The following is a 17,857-nucleotide window of genomic DNA, read 5'->3' on the forward strand; positions in this document are numbered from 1 at the left end:
AGATTGATCAGGTAGATAAGAAGGCATATGTTATGATGGCCTTCATTAGTCAGGGGATTGTTTAAGAGCCATGAGGTAATGTTGCAGCTCTCTAAAACTCAGGATAGACCACACTTGGAATATTGTGTTCAGTTCTGGTCACCTCATAACAGGAAGGATGTGGAAACGATGGAGAGGATGCAGAGGAGATTTACCAGGATGTTGCCTGGTCTGAAGAACGTGGCTTATGAGGCAAGGTTCTCTTTGGAGCAAAGAAGGATGAGAGGTGACTTAATAAGGTCTTCAGGTTTATGAGAGGCATACAGTGCCCTCCACAATGTTTGGGACAAAGACACTTTTTCTTTATTTCCCCCTGTGCTCCACAGTTTAAAATATTCATGGGGTTAAAGTGCACATTCTAGATTTTATTCAAGGATATCTGTACATTTTGGTTTGACCATGTTGAAATTACAGCACTTTTTATATATAGTCCCCTCATTTCAGGGCACCATGATATTTGGGACATACCAATGCTATGTATATTAGTTATGTTTAGTAGTTTGTTGCATATTCCTTATTCCTTGCATATTCCGACTTTGAAATCTGTGATTCGTAGACATCACCAGGTAGTGAGTATCTTCCCTGGCTCTGCAAGGCCTCTACTGCAGCCATCTTCAGTTCCTGCTTGTTTCAGCGCTTCTTCCCTTGTGTATTCTCTTCAGTATATGGAAGGCATGCTTGTTTGGATTTAGATGGGTGGCTGACCTGACCATTCAAGAATTTTCCAGGTTTTAGGTTTTAAAAACTCCTTTGTTGCTTTAGCAGAACGTTTGGGATCATTGTCTTGCTGTAGAGTGATCCACAGATGAGGTTGTACCACTTTGAATCTTGGGCACCTCCAAACTTTGCTCGTTCCATCACTCTGATGCAGGTTCATCTTGGTCTCATCTGTCCACAAGATTTTTTTTTCCAGAATTCTGGAAGCTCTTTTAAATACTTCTAGGCAAACTGTAATCTGACCATCCTGTTTCTGTGGTTGACTAGTGGTTTGCATCTTGCAGTGTAGCCTCTGTATTTCTGTTTATGAAGTCTTCTGCTAACATGATTATTCACACATCCACACCTGCCTCCTGAAGAGCGTTTCCAATCTGTCAGACAGGCGTTTGGGGATATTTCTTCATTACAATGAGAATTCTTCTGTTATCAGCAGTGGAGATCTTCCCTGGCCTACCAGTCCCTTTGTGGTTACTGAGCCCACCAGTTCACACTTTCTTCTGAATGATGTTCCAATCTGTTGATTTTGGTGATTCTAAGGTCTGGGTGATTATCTCTTACTGTTTTATTCTTGTTTTTAAGCTTCTTTAACTTTCATTGGCACAACTCTGGTCCTCAGGTTGGAAAATGGCATCTACAGACTCCAAAGGTGATCAAAAGCTTAGTAGCAAGCCTAGCTCTCTTATACTTGCACCAATGAAGCAATTAAACATACCTGAGTACTCACAGTTGCCTGTGAAGCCAATGTCCCAAACATTATGGTGCCCTGAAATGGGGGATCTATGTATAAAAAGTGCTGTAATTTTTCATGGTCAAAACAAAATGTACATAAATAACCTTAAATAAAATCTGAATGTGCACTTTAGTCACATGTGCATTGTTTGATTACAAATTTAAAATTGTGGAGCGCAGGGTCAAATAAAGGAAAAAAGTGTCTGTCCCAAACATTATGGAGGGCACTGTAGATGGGACGGACAGCCGGCACCATTTTTCCTGGGGAAGAATAGCAAACACCAGAGGAAAACTGTACAAGGTGAGGGGAAGAGAGTTTACAGGATTTTACAGAGATTAGTGTGTGCCTGGAATGCATTGCCTAGGGTGGTGGTGAAGGCTGGTACAATAGAGACATTTGGCAGGCACAAGGATGCATGTAAAATAGAGGGTGATGGGCACGAGGTAGGGAAGGTTTCGATTGCTGAGTGTTAGAGCACTGATCTTGTAAATTCATTCCTCGCTGGGAGCTCATTCCTGTGAGGGGCGCTGGACATAATTAAAGAACTTCATGTATTGGCATTCTAAATGCAGAATTACGTGAAAATAATGGAACCTTTACAACATCCCAGAAGGGCCGGTACTGTGCTGCAATGTTCTCTGCTCTCACCGTATTTGTAAAGAGTCAACATAACATCCCAACTTTTATATTCCAGCCCAAGCCTATGAAGGCAAGCTTGTCATATGCCTTATTCACCTCCCCATCAACCTGTGTTGCCACTTTCAGGGAAGTATGAACTTGAACTCCATGGTCCCTCTGATCATGAACAGATGGGTTGTCATTATTCCAAGCTGTATTAAACCAGATGGTCACTGTTCACTTGGACAGTTGAACACTCCTCAATGCTGAAATATATTCCTTGAGAACTCAACAGTTTTTGAAATAGGTTTGCATGTGTCAATCAGACCTTGACTTGGGTGTGACAGTGTAAATTTAAAAAAATATGTTGAAGACCTGGTTCGTTTAAGCCTTTGACTGATTCTTGCAGACATTAAGGTATCATGTTTTGACTATTTATTACTGTTGTGTAAAGCCTGCAAGAAGCTGAAGTGAAAACATATTGTGATTATACTGAGTGACTATTGGTGAGGAATGTTGGGTTCATCAATGGTCAGATGCACTGCCAAACCATTGGCTTGTTTCCCACGTGGATATTTTACACCTTTTTAAATTTTTTCTAATGTTATCCTTGATTTTCACACTTTAGAGGATGAAGAAGCAAATCGACTTGGAGAGAAAGTAATACTCAGGGAGCAAGTGAAGGAATTATTCAATGAAAAATATGGTACGAGCAAGTCATGTCTCTATTGAGTGATTTTGTTGTTCACAGCCCCAAATTTGCATTGCAGTATTTACCTTGTTATAATCTTCAAAAGATGGTTTATTCTGTTTTTAAATTCTGCTTTCTTGTAAATTGTGCTGAACGATGAATTCTGCAAGTTTCAACACCTCCTTCCTCTCCTCCCATGAGTCTGAAACTACTGTAACTTCAGTAGGCAAATATTAAGCACTGAGCAAACTCTGATTACCACGACCATTATTTAAAATAGCACTGGTGTGAACTCACAACTCCAGTTTGCAACCACCTCACACCACCCAGCAAAAAAAGGATGTAAATCCTGTCAAAGGGAACTTTCAAGATTAATATGAGAGGCCTACAGGTATTTAGAAACACCTGATCTCACCAGCTATGCAAGTGAAACCTAGGAATAACGAGTGAAAAGCTTCATGGAGGGACCAAGCCATTTGGACAGTGCATGGCTTAAAAATGAAGTGCCAAGTTCAGTCTTCAGTGTCTTGCAAGTGATCCTCTCCAATTCTCCAGGAAGGGAAAAGCAACAAAATGTGTGGACGTTTGAGAACAGAAGCCAGGTCAGTGTTGATATGTGTTCTGGAAAGTTCCACTGTCAGTGACCACTGGTCACTCATTGGGGTAGCATAAAGGCTGAGTTGGTTGTTGTACAGAGATCTCAATTTAAAAAATCCAGTGACATGAATTCAAACCCCATCATGATAGCTCTGGAATTTAAATTCAGGAGGGTAAATGATCTGAAATTTTAAAATATCCAGTAACAGAAATAAAGACTGAGAAAATATCAGATTATCATAAGACACTATAGGATTTATTAAGATCCTTGTAGAATGAAATTTGCCACACTTCCCCATGTGACCCAGTCCCGATGCAATATTGTTCACTTCCTGAATAGCCTAGAAAGCATCCGTTTGTCATTAATCTTTCCCTGTAGCTCATCTCCTGAAGACCCAACAACATCCTAGTAAATCTTCTCTGAACTCTTTCATTCTTACTGATATCCTTCCTGTAGTTTGGCGACCAGAACGATACACAATATTCTAAATTTGGCCTCACCAATGTCATATACCACCTCACCATAACATCCCAACTCCTGTACTCAGTACTTTGATTTATGAGGGCCAAAATGCCAAAAGCTTTCTTCACAACCCTGTCCACCTGTGACGCCACTTTCAGGGAATTATTTATCTGTATTCCCAGATCCCTTTGCTCCTCCTCACTTCTCAGTTCCCTACCATTTATTATGTTTGTCCCACCTTGGTTTGTCCTTCCAAAATGCAACATCTCACACTCATTTGTATTAAATTTCACCTGCCACTTTCTGTCCCATTTTACCAGTTGGTCCAGATCCCTCTTCAAGCTTTGAAAGCCTTCTTCACTGTCCACAACATCTCCAATCTTAGTGTTATCAGAAAACTTGCTGATCCCATTTACTAAATTTATTATCCAGATCAAATAACAAACAATGGTCCCAACACTGATCCCTGAGGCACACCTCTCATCTCAGGCCTCCAGTCTGAGAAGCAATCATCCACTACCACTCTCTGTCTTCTCCCATTCAGCCAATTTCAAATCCAGTTTACAACCTCACCATGGATACCTCATGTCTGAACCTTCTGAACTAACCTCCCAATTCTATGGTTCTAAGTTCTATGTGGAATCTTGTCAAAGGCCTTACGAAAGTCTATGTAGACAACATCCACAGCCTTTCCTTTATCTACTTTCTTGGTAAACTCCTCAAAAAACTGTATAAGATTCGTTAAACATGATTCACCACGCACAAAGCCATGCTGCCTATCCTTAATCAGTCCTTGGCTGTCTGAATACATTTATGTCAATCTCTCAGAACACTCTCCAATAATTTACCTTCCACTGATGTCAGTTTCACCGGCCTATAATTTCCTGGTTTAATTTTGGAGCCTTTTTTAAACAACAGAACAACATGAGTTACTGTTCCATCCTCCAACACCTCACCCACGGATAAGGATGTTTTAAATATTTCTGCCAGGGCCCTACAATTTCTACATTTGTCTCCCTCAAGGCCTGAGGGAATATCATGTCAGGCCCTATGGATTTATCTACCTTTATTCGTTGTTAGCCAATGAGCACCTCCTCCTCTTTAATCTCCATATGTTCCATGCCACTACTGCTTGTTTCCTTCCTTCCTTCCTTATACACTATGCCAGTTTCCAGTGTAACCTCTGATGCAAAAAAACTGTTTAAGATCTCCCCCATCTTGAGAAGCTCGACACATAGATGACCACTCTGATCTACTAGGGGACCAATTTTGTCCCTTACTATCCTTTTACTCTTCAGGTTTACCTTTACATTATCTGCCAGAGATACTTCATGTCTTCCTTTTGCCTTCCTGATTTACTTCTTGAGTACTTTCTTATATTTTCTATACTCTTCTGGTATCTCATTTGCTCCTTGTTGCCTATACCTGCTGTACACCTCTCTCTTCTTCTTAACCAGATTGCCAATATCCCTTGTAAACCTATGCCTGTTAGTTTTCCCTTTAATCCTGACAGGAACATGCAAATTCTGCACTTTCAAAATTTCACCTTTGAAGGCCGTCCCCGAACTGAAAACAACTTATCCCAATCCATTCCTCCTAGATCAATGGTTAACAAACTTTTTCTTTCCACTCACATACCACTTTAAGTATTCTCTATGTAATAGGTGCTCTGTGATTAGGAAGGGATTGCTTAAAGTGGTATGTGGGTGGAAAGAAAAAGTTTAAAAACCACTGTTTTAATCGTACCCAATGGACTCGTTATGTGCATGGTTTCATAACTCCAAAGGAAATGGGCCAATGACAATTTTTCTCTAACAAAATATTTCAGTAATGATTGGGTCTAGAGCAGTGATTCTCAACCTTCCCTTCCCACCCACATCTCACCTTAAGCAATCCCTGACCAATCACAGAGCACTGATAACATAGGGATTGCTTAAGGTGGGATGTGAGTGGAAAGAAAAAGGTTGAAAACCACTCTCATTTCCACAAAATTGGCTATCTTACCACTGCCACAAGTGGAGATGATAAATAAATGCTGGCCTTGTACATAAACAAAAATCAAACAAATGAGGAATGAGCCTATCAAATGAGCCTATGATATTTTCAGAAAGAGGCAGGGAGATATATAAAAAAAACATGAACAGAACTCACTTGTTTAGAGACATGTCACGTGTAAAAGTTTAAAATCTTTGAATCAAGCAACTAAAAAATCTTCCCACACAAGAAGCAATTTGGTTTGCAGAATAGAGACGACTACTTTTCATTGACACTACCTCACTTTTCTTTTTTTGTTGCACTAACGTTTTCAGTTAAAAAATGTAATTTATAGCTATTTTTCACCTGTAATGCTGGCACAAAACAACAAATTACATGACACACGATCATGACAATAAATTCTGATTCTAATTGGGAATTTTCCCACTTACCCCTGGTCTTTGGGAATAAATTAATGTAGTCAAATGTGCTGAGAGATGTTGCAGACCTTTAACCAGAGGGGCTTGCTACTGTTTGACGAGGCTAAGATCATCGGGGAGTGCTGGGATGCAGCTGAGCTATAGGAAGAGGTTGAGCAGGCTGGGGTTTTATTCCTTGGAGTGTGGAAGATGAGGGGTAATCTGATAGAGGCATACAAAATCAGGAGGGGGAACAGAGAGTAGGGGAATCAGTAACCAGAGGGCATTGAGGGGAAGAGGTTAAACAGGAACCTTTTTATACACAAAGGGTTGTAGGTGTATAAACAAACTGCCAGAGAAGATGGTTGAGGCAGGTGCTATTGCAATGTTTAAGAAAAATATTGGACAGATACATGATTAGGTTGGGTTTTGAGGGAGATAAACCAAATGCACAAAGGTGGGCATGTTTGGCCAAAGGGCCTGTTTCCACACTGTATGATATCGCTTATTTGAATCTGCTCTAATACAAGGTTTGTTTGATCGTTCTTCTTTGATGTTTATCTTGTTTATCAAGAACCTTCAATCATTTTAGTGCAATGATTCCACCCAAATGCAAGCTGTTGTTTTCTGGCTTGTAAGATACCAAATTAGCTGTAAGTTTTCAAACTTGGACCATCTTTGCTTGCAATCTCCATCCCAACTCTTTACCAGTGGAGTTTTCTAAAAATACCCCAAAAATGTAAGCCACGTGGTAATATTGAAACTTGGTTAATGAGATGGTGGGGTGATATAAATCCCTTTTGTAGTTTATACGTGATATTTTACCTTGCAGGAGAAGCTCTAGGACTGAACCGACCAGTTTTGGTGCCGTACAAATTGATCAGAGACAATCCAGAGGCGGTTGAAGTGACTGGGCTGCCAGATGACATCCTCTTCAGAAACCCAACTACCTACGATCTTAACAGGCTAGAAAAAATCTTGAAAGTCAGAGATCGAATTAGGATGATTATTAAAAGTCAGTTACAGTAAGTGTGTGAACATCAGTCCAATGCATTTGTTTAACCCATGCTGTGGAATCTACCTGTTTAAGATTTGGAGAGGAGTACAGTACAGGTATAGGCCCTTCAGCCCACAATGTTGTGCTGAACAAGATGCCAAATTAAATGTAATACTCCCTCAACTCCCTGCCTAGTCATATGTCTATCTAATTATATCTGCTTACACCACTACCTTGACAGCCTGTTCCAGGCATTTACCACTATATAAAAAGATCTTGTCCTGCACATCTCCTTTAAACTTTTCCCCTCTCACCTTAAATGTATGTCCACATTTTTACCCTGGGGAGAAAATACTTTGACTGTCTATCCTATTCATGCCTCTCATAATTTTATAAACTTCTCTCAGGTCTTCCCTCAGCCGCCGATGCTCCAGAAAAAAATCAAATCAAGCTCATCCAACTTCTCCTTGTAGCTCCTACCCTCTCACCCAGGCAACATCCTAGAACATGTGCCCTTTCCAGAGCCTCCACATCCTTCCTGTTAATGGAGCGGCCAGATTTGCTCAAAATAGCTTGCGACTCATTCAACTGAAGAAAAACCATGGGCTCGCTGCTAACCTCTCACCAAAATCACAGCTAGTGTCTCCCTCAGTGTAAATTGGAGGTTTTACTGTATAAAAATAATGGCTAATTCATCGCTCGTGACACGTTTATTTTAGATTATTTGATGAGATTCAGTTGTATATTTTTTTAATTGTGGCTTTAATAATTTGAATTATATTACTAATAAAATGCTTAGTTCAAATAGCTGTATTCTTTAGGAGGGGATATGGATATTTCTGAATGGATTAAAAGCCCACTTTGAGCTCTTTGCCTGTAGATGTCATTTCAACGAAGCCCTTGCTGGGAGGAGAACCTGTTACCCAAATGCCATGAACATTTATAATGGTGAGCAAAACAAAACTGAGAGAAAGATGGGGAATATTTTTACTTCTAATTGGCCCTTTTGATCTCCGTGCCCGCCTGAAAGAGCTCGAGCAGCTTTCGAAAGGGAATTGGGTTCATACTTGTAAAGGGCTCATTTACAGAGCTGTGGTGATGGGGTTGAGGAGTGAGTTTATTGGAATTGCTCGTTCAAAGGACCAAAGCAGTCTGATACTCCCTTTGAGCACTGTTTGATTTTCACCGATATCCAGCATTTTGTGTTGAAATAACAAGTTTTATTCATGTTCCTTAAAAATGGCATTTGGTCTATTATAAGTGTTACTTATGTACATTTTGTTTGTTAGCATTTACCTCTGTCCTCAATACCTTTATTAATCTATACAGTATATTAAAGTTGAATGTGTGCACTTTCAAGATTGTGTAGAAGAAGCTTGCAGATGCTGGAACCTGGAGCTGAAACTCAACATGCCAAGCAGCGTGTCAGCTCTCCTATGCCCCCACAGATTCTGCTTTCCTGCTGGAGTTCTTGCAGGCTATTTTCAGCCTGTGTTTAATCCTGTTAGAAAATTATTGGCAGGAGGAACAATTGAATGGTCCTTTAGCTCAACGGTTTTCAAACTTTTTCTATCCACTCACATTCCACCTTAAGTAATCCTTAGGCTATAGGTGCTCTGTGATTAGTAAGGGATTGTTTAAAGTGGGATGTGAGTGGGAAGGTAAGGTTGAGAACCACTGCTCTAGACCCAAATGTTACTGAAATATTTTGCTTGAGAAAAATTGTCATCGGCCCATTTCCTTTGGAGTTCTGAAACCGTGCACATAACGAATCAATTGGGTACGATTAAAACAGTGGTTTTCAAACTTTTTCTTTGCACTACCATGTTTATTTTGTACCTGGTGACGACTTAATCAAGGTAAGTAGTAAAATAAATAACTCTTCAAGACAGGAGGGGTGAATAATTAATTAAATGACACAGGATTGCAAGCAGTGCACAGCAGAGCAGCCTAACCTATTTCAATGACAGACAATTCTTTGCTGTGCGGTATTTATTTATAGATCCAAATTGTGTGATTTCGCAGTGAGTTGGTGGGTTTGTGGAAGATGTCCGTCGAGAGTTCTTCATCTGAGATCGAAGAAAGGGAGAGTGTCGCTAGAGATGCACCAAGTGAATTTGAAGTCGGGGTGGAAGTTGTCAACAAAGGGGATGAAGTTGATAAGCTCATAGCTGTGGGAGTTGGTTCTGTATATGATGAGGCTTTAAGCTTTTATGTTAGGTGCAAATATTAATCTGAAATTCCAGTCCCCTTTTTAAAATGGTCACTTACCCTTTGTTAACTCCTTGATTATGGACTAACTCTAACAGGGGAGTCATTCACAGGGTGTCCGAGGAAAGGCACATTGCAATATGGGGCCAAGTCATGGGGCTATCGGAAGGGATCCCCACACAAGCAAGTCCCAGACATGCAGAGCTGCTGCAAGACCAGGACGTAGTGAGTGACAGCTAGCTCTCCACTCCATCGGTGGACTCCACAGAGACGGGCGACGGAACCCAGTCTTGATGGGATTCTTCAGCGTCACACTGGGAAATCCACCTCTCCAGCCCTACACCAGATCATACCGGATGTTGGATTGAAGACCACATAGATTTCAATGGAATTTCTCACCCTGAAAATAACGGCTTCATTTTTTAAACATTTTAATTTTTTTTAATCTAACAGTCTGAAATTAATTTTTTTAAGATTTAGCTATTATTGAAAGACTGTTAAAAAATAAAGCAACTCATTTAAGGGTTTACCATTGAGGCTTCAACGCATCTTGATAAAGAGTTTCAACCCAAAACAATGACTAACTATTTCTTCCCATGGACACCGCCTGTCCCTCTGAGTCCCCCCCACACCCCATCTCCAACAGCTCGTTGATTGCTGGAGATCCCAGTATCAGCAGTATTTTGTGCTGGCTGCTGCCTGACTCCCAGGTTGCAGAGGGTCAGGGAGATGAACCCTCCCCATTTGGCCCAGGTACATGTAGGTGAGGACTGTAGACAGTCAGCCTGGTTCAGGAAGGTTCACCCAAGTAATTGGAGATTCGGTAGACTTGGCTGTCAGTAGTGAATGGCTTTATTCATTGATAACTGACATGTTTTTTAAAAATCTTTTACAGGCCTTTTGTGGAAATTTGTAATGAAGCATCAAAATCAGGTGAGATGTCACTTTAGATGTACAGCACGGTAACAGGCCCTTTCGGCCCACAAGCCCATGCTCCCCAATTACACCCAATTGACCTACAATACGTTTTTAACAGTGGGAGAAAACCCACGCAGGGAGAATGGACAAAGTCCTGACAGACAGCATAGGATTTGAACCCCAGTCCCGATTGTTGGTGGTGTTACATGGCATTGTTCTAACCACGTGTGGAATCGTCCTTATTAATCTGCCCATTTATTGATTCCTTTCCCGTGTAGCTGAACCCAACAGAAAGGCTGCTGGTTTCAATCTACAGTCAATGAATGTGATCTTGCTCCTGACCATTGTTAAATGATTCCTGCAGGAGGATTGGGTTGAGGCATTAAGCTTATGGAGTTTGCAAGTGGTATCATTAATTGTCCTGGTGGTTAAGTAGGAAAGTCAGGAGATGCAAGTTCTCAGGATTGCAGATCCCCACACAAGTTACGAGACAGCAGGGAATATCAGCCCAGGCTTCGCCTCCTGAATGTCTAAAGCTGACTATTGTTCCAGCAGTCTTTCAGTGCAAAGGAAGACTCTTTTCCACTCCTGATCTCCGGGTCCAGTGTGGGACCTGCAGTCCCTGCAACAGGTAGGGTAGGAAGTTGATGGGTCATTTGGGATGTAGTGTGCTCCTTTCACAATTTCCACTGGGAATCTGCTTTCCCCCCCACCCCCCTCCCCCACTCCTTGTTCATTTTGGGCCAGTGATTCCCAAACTTGGAAGGAGTTCAGAATGAAATTCCTGTTTTGAGAGTCTGGTGCCAGGCATGTCAACAATACGATCTGCCCATGAAGGAAACTATATCATTAGAGCCCCAAAGCTGGGACTCTTGGCCTTTATCTTGCCAGTAGTCTTGGAAGATTTTGTAGCGATATTATTGGAGGTACCATTCCAGACCTTTAAGGTGACCCCACTGTCAGCTCTTGGTGAATCAAGCAGGGATCATTACTGCCTGGTAAACCATGAACTTGGTACTGGATGAGTTTTTGACCATTTTCCTCAGAGAGCCAAAAGATGTCCCCGGGACAGTGAAGGCAAGAGAGAGATGTCGCCATCAATGTCTGCCTTTGCTGAGAGTTGGCTGACGGAGCAGAAATGGTTCACATTTTCATTGTGAACCTTGATCATCTTTTTCCAGCACAAAAGTCGGGTTGTTATTCAGTGAAGAACCAGTCACATCAGTGTGGGGTTAGAGTAGAGACTGCAAAAATCCTGACTGACACAGTCACATTTGCTATCTTACTCAGATTGGGTTTTGCTGTCAAATCTGCATAAAGAATTTTTATTGTAGTGGTTCTTTCCACTCACATTCCACTTTAAGTAATCCCCATGCCATCGGTGCTCTGTGATTAGTAAAGTGGTATGTGGGTGGAAAGAAAAAGGTTGAGAACCACTGTCAGATTGGAAGGCTTCTTTAACTGGATCCAAGTTCATTTGTCATAACAGTTAACTAATCCTGATGAAAAATGCCCAATACTTCCCCACAAGGGGGAATTGTCATCACCTGCTGGCCTTCCTAAGGTTCTGTTCTTGCAAGGAGCCACTCCCTCAGGTGAGAGAGGAGGGAATAAGGTGCCAGCAAGTGTGGCGGGAAAGGTTTGATTTGAACTGTTGTCCAACTGTGTAAGCCTTGACCGTTTGCACTCCAGTGGTAACACCGTCTACTTTATCTGGCCTTTTCAAGCATCCAAAGCAGAAATTGTGCACAAACGGAAGAGACGAAGAGTGTCAGAGGGGAACATTGGACCATCATCGTCGAACATGGAAGCTGGTGTATCGCCGAATCCCGTCTCCCTCGTGGTAATTTATTTTTTAATTTTGCAGCGGTAAAACTGTTGCTATTGATTACCCATCAGTAGTCTCATCTTGCTGTTGAACATCATGTAGCAGCCGCTTCCCCCAGGGGCCATAAGTGGAACTGTCCCAGTAGCTGCAATAGATCCAAATCCCAGAATGGACACCCCGACTTCCACTCAGTTTCTTGGTGAGCGCCAAGGTGCAGGTTAGACTTTACCATCATTGTTTAAGGTGAAAGAGAGAGAGAGAGATGTACACACAGCACAGTAACGGGCCCTTTCAGCCCACGAGGCTGTGCTGCCAAAATCTCTGTTCATTTCTGAATGATGGGAGGAAGCCGGAGCCCTCTGAGGAAATCCATGCAGACACAGGGAGAACATACAATCGCCTTACAGACACCGTCGGATTTGAACTCGGGTCGCTGGCGCTGTAACCACTACACTAACCCTGCTACCCTCTGCAATAAACTTCCTGGTTCCCTTTCCAGAGACCTTGTCTCAAGTGTAGGGAAGGCCCTGGAGCTTGGCTTTAAAATTGTTACAGTTTAGCCAGAGGTTATTTGGATTCAAAGTATCCAACAATGGGTAACCCAGCTCTCACCAGCTGAGGGAGAGAGGAAGCACAAGGAAAAATACACTTCAGAATCAGAATTTATTGTCATGGACGTGTCCCAAAATTTGTTGTTTTGCATCAGCATCACAGTGCAAACATTTATATAAAGCACCTTACAAAATAAATAAAAATAGTGCATGAAGAGTGAGAGTGAGGCAATGTCTGTGGTTCATTGTCTGAGGGCAGCAGGGAAGAAGCTGTCCTTGGGCCGCTGAGTGCTCATGTTCAAGATTCTGTACCTTTTCCCCTGAGGGTAGCAATGTGGGGGGTCTTTGAGGATAGCGGCTTTCTTAAGACACCACCTCATGTAGATGTCCTCGATGGAATGAAGTCTGGTGCCCGTGATGCCGAGTTAACAACCGTCTGGAGTTTTTTCTTGTCCTGAGAGTTGGCACCTCCATACCAGACAGTGACGCCACCAGCCAGAATGCTCTCCACGGTACACCTGAAGAAGTTTTCGAGAGTCTTTGGTGACATACTGAATCTCCTCCAACAACTCACAAAGGAGAGCTTTCTTCGTAAATCAAAGCTGATTCCCCCAAACTAGCAGAAATTCTGGAAGAAATTTGGTGTTGGCACCTTTTACCATTAGTCTATTCACTGCGCTGGATGGGTCACGTCTCCAGAATGGAGGACCATCGCCTTCCCAAGATCCTGTTATATGGCGAGCTCTCCACTGGCCACCGTGACAGAGGTGCACCAAAGAAAAGGTACAAGGACTGCCTAAAGAAATCTCTTGGTGCCTGCCACATTGACCACCGCCAGTGGGCTGATAACGCCTCAAACCGTGCATCTTGGCGCCTCACAGTTTGGCGGGCAGCAACCTCCTTTGAAGAAGACCGCAGAGCCCACCTCACTGATAAAAGGCAAAGGAGGAAAAACCCAACACCCAACCCCAACCAACCAATTTTCCCTTGCAACCGCTGCAATCGTGTCTGCCTGTCCCGCATCGGACTTGTCAGCCACAAACGAGCCTGCAGCTGACGTGGACTTTTTACCCCCTCCATAAATCTTCGTCCGCGAAGCCAAGCCAAAGAAAGAAGATTCACTGATGGTGTGACAAATTCCCCTTTAATGCCAACAAATATCAGGTTCTCTCCGGTTCAGTGACAGCTTTCCAGGTACCAAATGATATTGGTTCCACAATATTTACATGGAAGTAAACAATGTTTTTCAATCTATAGCACAACAGGTGACATTCACAAGGACCCAGGGACACTCGAAAAGTTTCTGAGAGATATCCATTCCCACATCTGTGGAAACATTTCCACATACTCTGGGTGTGCTTCCAGAGAATTCCTGCCACTGACATTTCTGAGGGATTCTTGTAACTACTGGTGCACATCCAGGAATTTCCAACAACAAACAAATCCACCAACTGCCTGTGGAAAAAATCCTTGGAATTGGAGCTGAAACCGGCTGATGCATAAGCAGCATTGGATCTTTGTAGAATTGGGGGATGGCACCAGCCAACACAATGTACAAATTTAAATTTAGATGTACAGCACGGTAACTGGCCATTTCGGCCCAAGAGTCCGTGCTGCCTAATTTACACCCCATTAAGCTACACCCCGTCTACATTTTGAATGGTGGGAGGAAACTGGAGAAAATCCATGCAGGCATGAGGAGAACATACAAACTCCTTAAAGACAGCATGGATTTCGAACCATGGTCTCGATTGCTGGCTCTGTAAAGGCATTGCGCTAACCAATTAACAATTGAATTTGCTATTGATGCTAAATTCTGCCAATCTCTTGTCTAGTTAACATGGCAGTCCATTGCTGGCTGTCTGGACCAAGTTATTTTAGCTCTTTGGAATACCAATTGCTTCTCGCAGGTCATGATTTGTCAGTCAGTAACTTTCCACGTCTCCCTTTCACAACACACTTTGATGTCCTGGCACATTGCTAACGTGCAACATGAGTCCTACCTGGACTGACTCCTATGTGCCAAGCTATCTGGCTTGGGATTGGTCCTACCAGATGTTATACTGAGAATATTAGGTAGACATAAGTTACTCTTTTTGAGCCATCCACTCCTCCTCTCCCCTTCTCCTCTCTCCCTGCAAGCTTGCAAGCTGCCTGAGGCCAATCTAGATGTACAAGACCATGCTGGTATATTTCATTTGGAGAGATGGTACCTGCCTGTTGCACCTCAGATGACACATGACTACACCCTTGCCTCCGCTCAAATTCTCATCGAGGCTTTACTGTTACGTCAGTCTTGCACAAAACCAAGCTCAACCAAAACACAATTCCCTTTCACTCAGCACCACTGTGCTTGATGTACTTTGACTCCAGGAAGGGCATCCTCGTTTCCAAAATATTTTAATCCCTCGTCTCCTGCGACAGTGGAAGTTCTTTATTCTCTGAGTTCAATTCCTCTCCCAGTGGAAGCACTCTATCACTGGTGGCAGTGTTAACTGCTGTCCTGAGAGTTGATCTCTGGAACTCCCTCAGCCTCATCTACCTTAATGCTTCCTCATTCTGTGCCAATCTCGTTGGACTCCTCTCCGGTGAAATGCCCTGGATGCAGTATCTAGAATATGGACAGCAACTGAGTAGACTGGGTCATTATTCATTGGAACGTAGAAGGTTGAGGGGGGGGATTTGATAGAGGTGTTTAAAATTATGAGGGGAATAGATAGAGTATATGTGAATAGGCTCTTCCCCTTGAAGGTAGGTGAGATTGGATCATAAGTTAAGGGTTAGGGGGCAAAACTTTAGAAGTAATGTCAGAGGAAGCTTTCTTCACTCAGTGAGTGGTGGCTGAATGGAATGACCTTCCGGAAGCAGTGGTTGCAGCAGGGTCAATTTTGTCATTTACGGGGAAGTTGGATGAGTACATGGATGTGAGGGGGTTATGGGCAGGGAGCAGGTAGGTGGTACTAGTGGAGTTCACGTAAATCAGAGCGGACTAGAGGGGCCGATATGGCCTGTTTCCGTACTGTAATGGTTTTGATGACTTACATTCATCTGTGGTCATCAACTACACAAACTGGAAAGGACATGGTTCCAGCGCGAGCTGTCCCTTTATTCAACAGCATTACCGTCACCAGAGCCCCGACATTCAATCGGGTTCCCATTGACTGTCAACTACTGCATCAGCTGCGCATGTATCATGCCTGGAAGAGCAGCTCAGAGGCTGGGCCTCATCTCCTGTCACTGAGGCCTTTCCACTGTTGTTAAGGCAAGACAGGAGTGCAATGGACGCATCACCAATAACTCGCGTACTGATGTAGACCCAAGAGTGGGAGCGGAAACACAGCACTTCTCCACAGGGTCCTACTGCCTGGTCATTATGCTGGCAATCCTGTACAGGTTTTAACTGCCCTGTAAAAGGGACTAATGATCCATGAAGGTATGAAGCTATATGTCCAAGATGGCAGTACCCACCCTTGGCAACAGATCATAAGGGCCCTGGAGATCAACGAACTTGTGCAGGGTACCATAGCAAGAGGGAGCTACCAACCTGCTTCCCCCCACCTGCTGAAAAGGAGAAGTCTGGGTGAGGATCCTACAGGGAAGTAGACCACAGCAGTGGACCAGTGAGGGGCTCACAACAGGCCGCAGGGAACCAGGTATCTGGAGCGAGATCCGGGATGATGAGCAGGGTTTCTAAAGGGCTCAGGTGTTAGCAGCTTCCTGGTCACAGTGATGGTTTGGAACAAGGAGCTCACATTCTCCGTGGAATGGACGGGAAGCCATGCAGCTTCAGAGGACACAGGAGGAGTGTCCATGGACACTCAGTGTCTCTGAAGGTATTCGAGACTTTCTTTTGCTTCTCGTATTGGTGGGGGAACCCTTTTGGGTGCCTTTACTGCAAGCAAAAGTTTATTTTATGCACATAATAAAGGAAACTTGAATCATCCAGCATAAAGCCATCTGTTTGGAACCACATCAATCACCCAGAGCTTTTATTCTCCTCCCCTTTAGCATATGATGGGTATATTTCCTGTCTGCCACATGTATGGCTCGCTCACACTTCTCCAAAAATGCCTCCTAACCCTGTTGTCTCCATCACCCCGAACAAGGGCACCAGAGCAGGGAAAGGACCAACTGCAGGTTCCCATCATGTCACAAACCATCCCGAGGTGGAAATGTATTGCTGGCAAGTCTAAATCTTGGAGCACCCTTCCCAACAGTACCATCTCCTGAAAGGCAGAGGTCCATGAATACAGCTCAATATATAAAGGACCCTTCCACCCCACAAGGGGTGGAGAATTATCCTTTCAACTGAGTGATAAAGTTGTACCAGATTTCTGAGATAAAGGATAATCCACACCACATAGAACTTGCAGACAGACTTCGAAAAACACAATGCTTAAAGCCTGAGCACTGGTTTTGAATCTTTCTCTTTGCCTCATCTCAGCTGCTGTTTGACCTGCTGAGTTTCTCCAGCATTGTGTTTTTACTTCAACCAGTGTCTGCAGACGCTCGTGTTTTACTTCTAAGGGACCAGTGTTGACTTGTGTGACTTTCCCTTTAAATACTTAAAGTAATTTCTTGATTGTACTTGGTTTTCTCCATCATATCAACTTTTTTGTTGCCCTTTTCTGGTGTCTAATGTTCTTCAGCCATTCGTGTTCCCTTTAAACCTCCTCGACCCACTGTCGTGAGCCACTTTCACATTCCAATCTTTTCTCCTCAATGGAAGATGTTCATCATGAATCATGAGATATTTAAGCATTTGGTCTTGCTCATCTCAGTTCCCTTTTAGCCAACTCATCCCTTGTATTTGTATTGTCTGATGTTAAAAACATTAAGATCATAACTCACAGGAGTGGAATTGGGCCATTCAGCCCATTATGACAAATTTACTGCCTTTTCAACCAAATTCTCTTGCCTTCTCCCTGTATCTCTTCTTTCCCTTTCTGTTCAAGAATTCATCTACCTCTAAATAGCCAAGACTTGGTCTCCACAGCCGTCCACAAATTCAGCACCCTCTGAGTAAAGAAATTTCTCCTTGTCCCTGTCCTCAGGCGATGTTTTTGTATTCTGAGCCTGTGCCCTCTGGTCCCAGTCACCCCTG

General features: G+C 43.1%; 1 protein-coding gene across 9 annotated transcripts in view; it reads left to right on the plus strand.

Annotated features, from left to right (window-relative positions):
• gtf2ird1 (GTF2I repeat domain containing 1) overlaps positions 1 to 17,857 on the plus strand; it is a 235,753-nt gene that overhangs the window by 211,801 nt on the left and 6,095 nt on the right. For 7 of the 9 annotated variants that reach the window (XM_069910946.1, XM_069910941.1, XM_069910950.1 and 4 more), the window contains 5 exons: positions 2,733 to 2,810; positions 7,081 to 7,273; positions 8,126 to 8,193; positions 10,352 to 10,389; positions 12,102 to 12,217. In XM_069910946.1, coding sequence (XP_069767047.1) covers positions 2,733 to 2,810; positions 7,081 to 7,273; positions 8,126 to 8,193; positions 10,352 to 10,389; positions 12,102 to 12,217 — 493 coding nt within the window. The remainder of the gene's footprint in view (positions 1 to 2,732; positions 2,811 to 7,080; positions 7,274 to 8,125; positions 8,194 to 10,351; positions 10,390 to 12,101; positions 12,218 to 17,857) is intronic. The other 2 variants (XM_069910945.1, XM_069910949.1) reach the window with 1 other exon arrangement.

The sequence above is a fragment of the Narcine bancroftii genome, chromosome 14 (genome assembly GCF_036971445.1).
Source record: "Narcine bancroftii isolate sNarBan1 chromosome 14, sNarBan1.hap1, whole genome shotgun sequence".
Lineage (NCBI taxonomy): Eukaryota > Metazoa > Chordata > Chondrichthyes > Torpediniformes > Narcinidae > Narcine > Narcine bancroftii.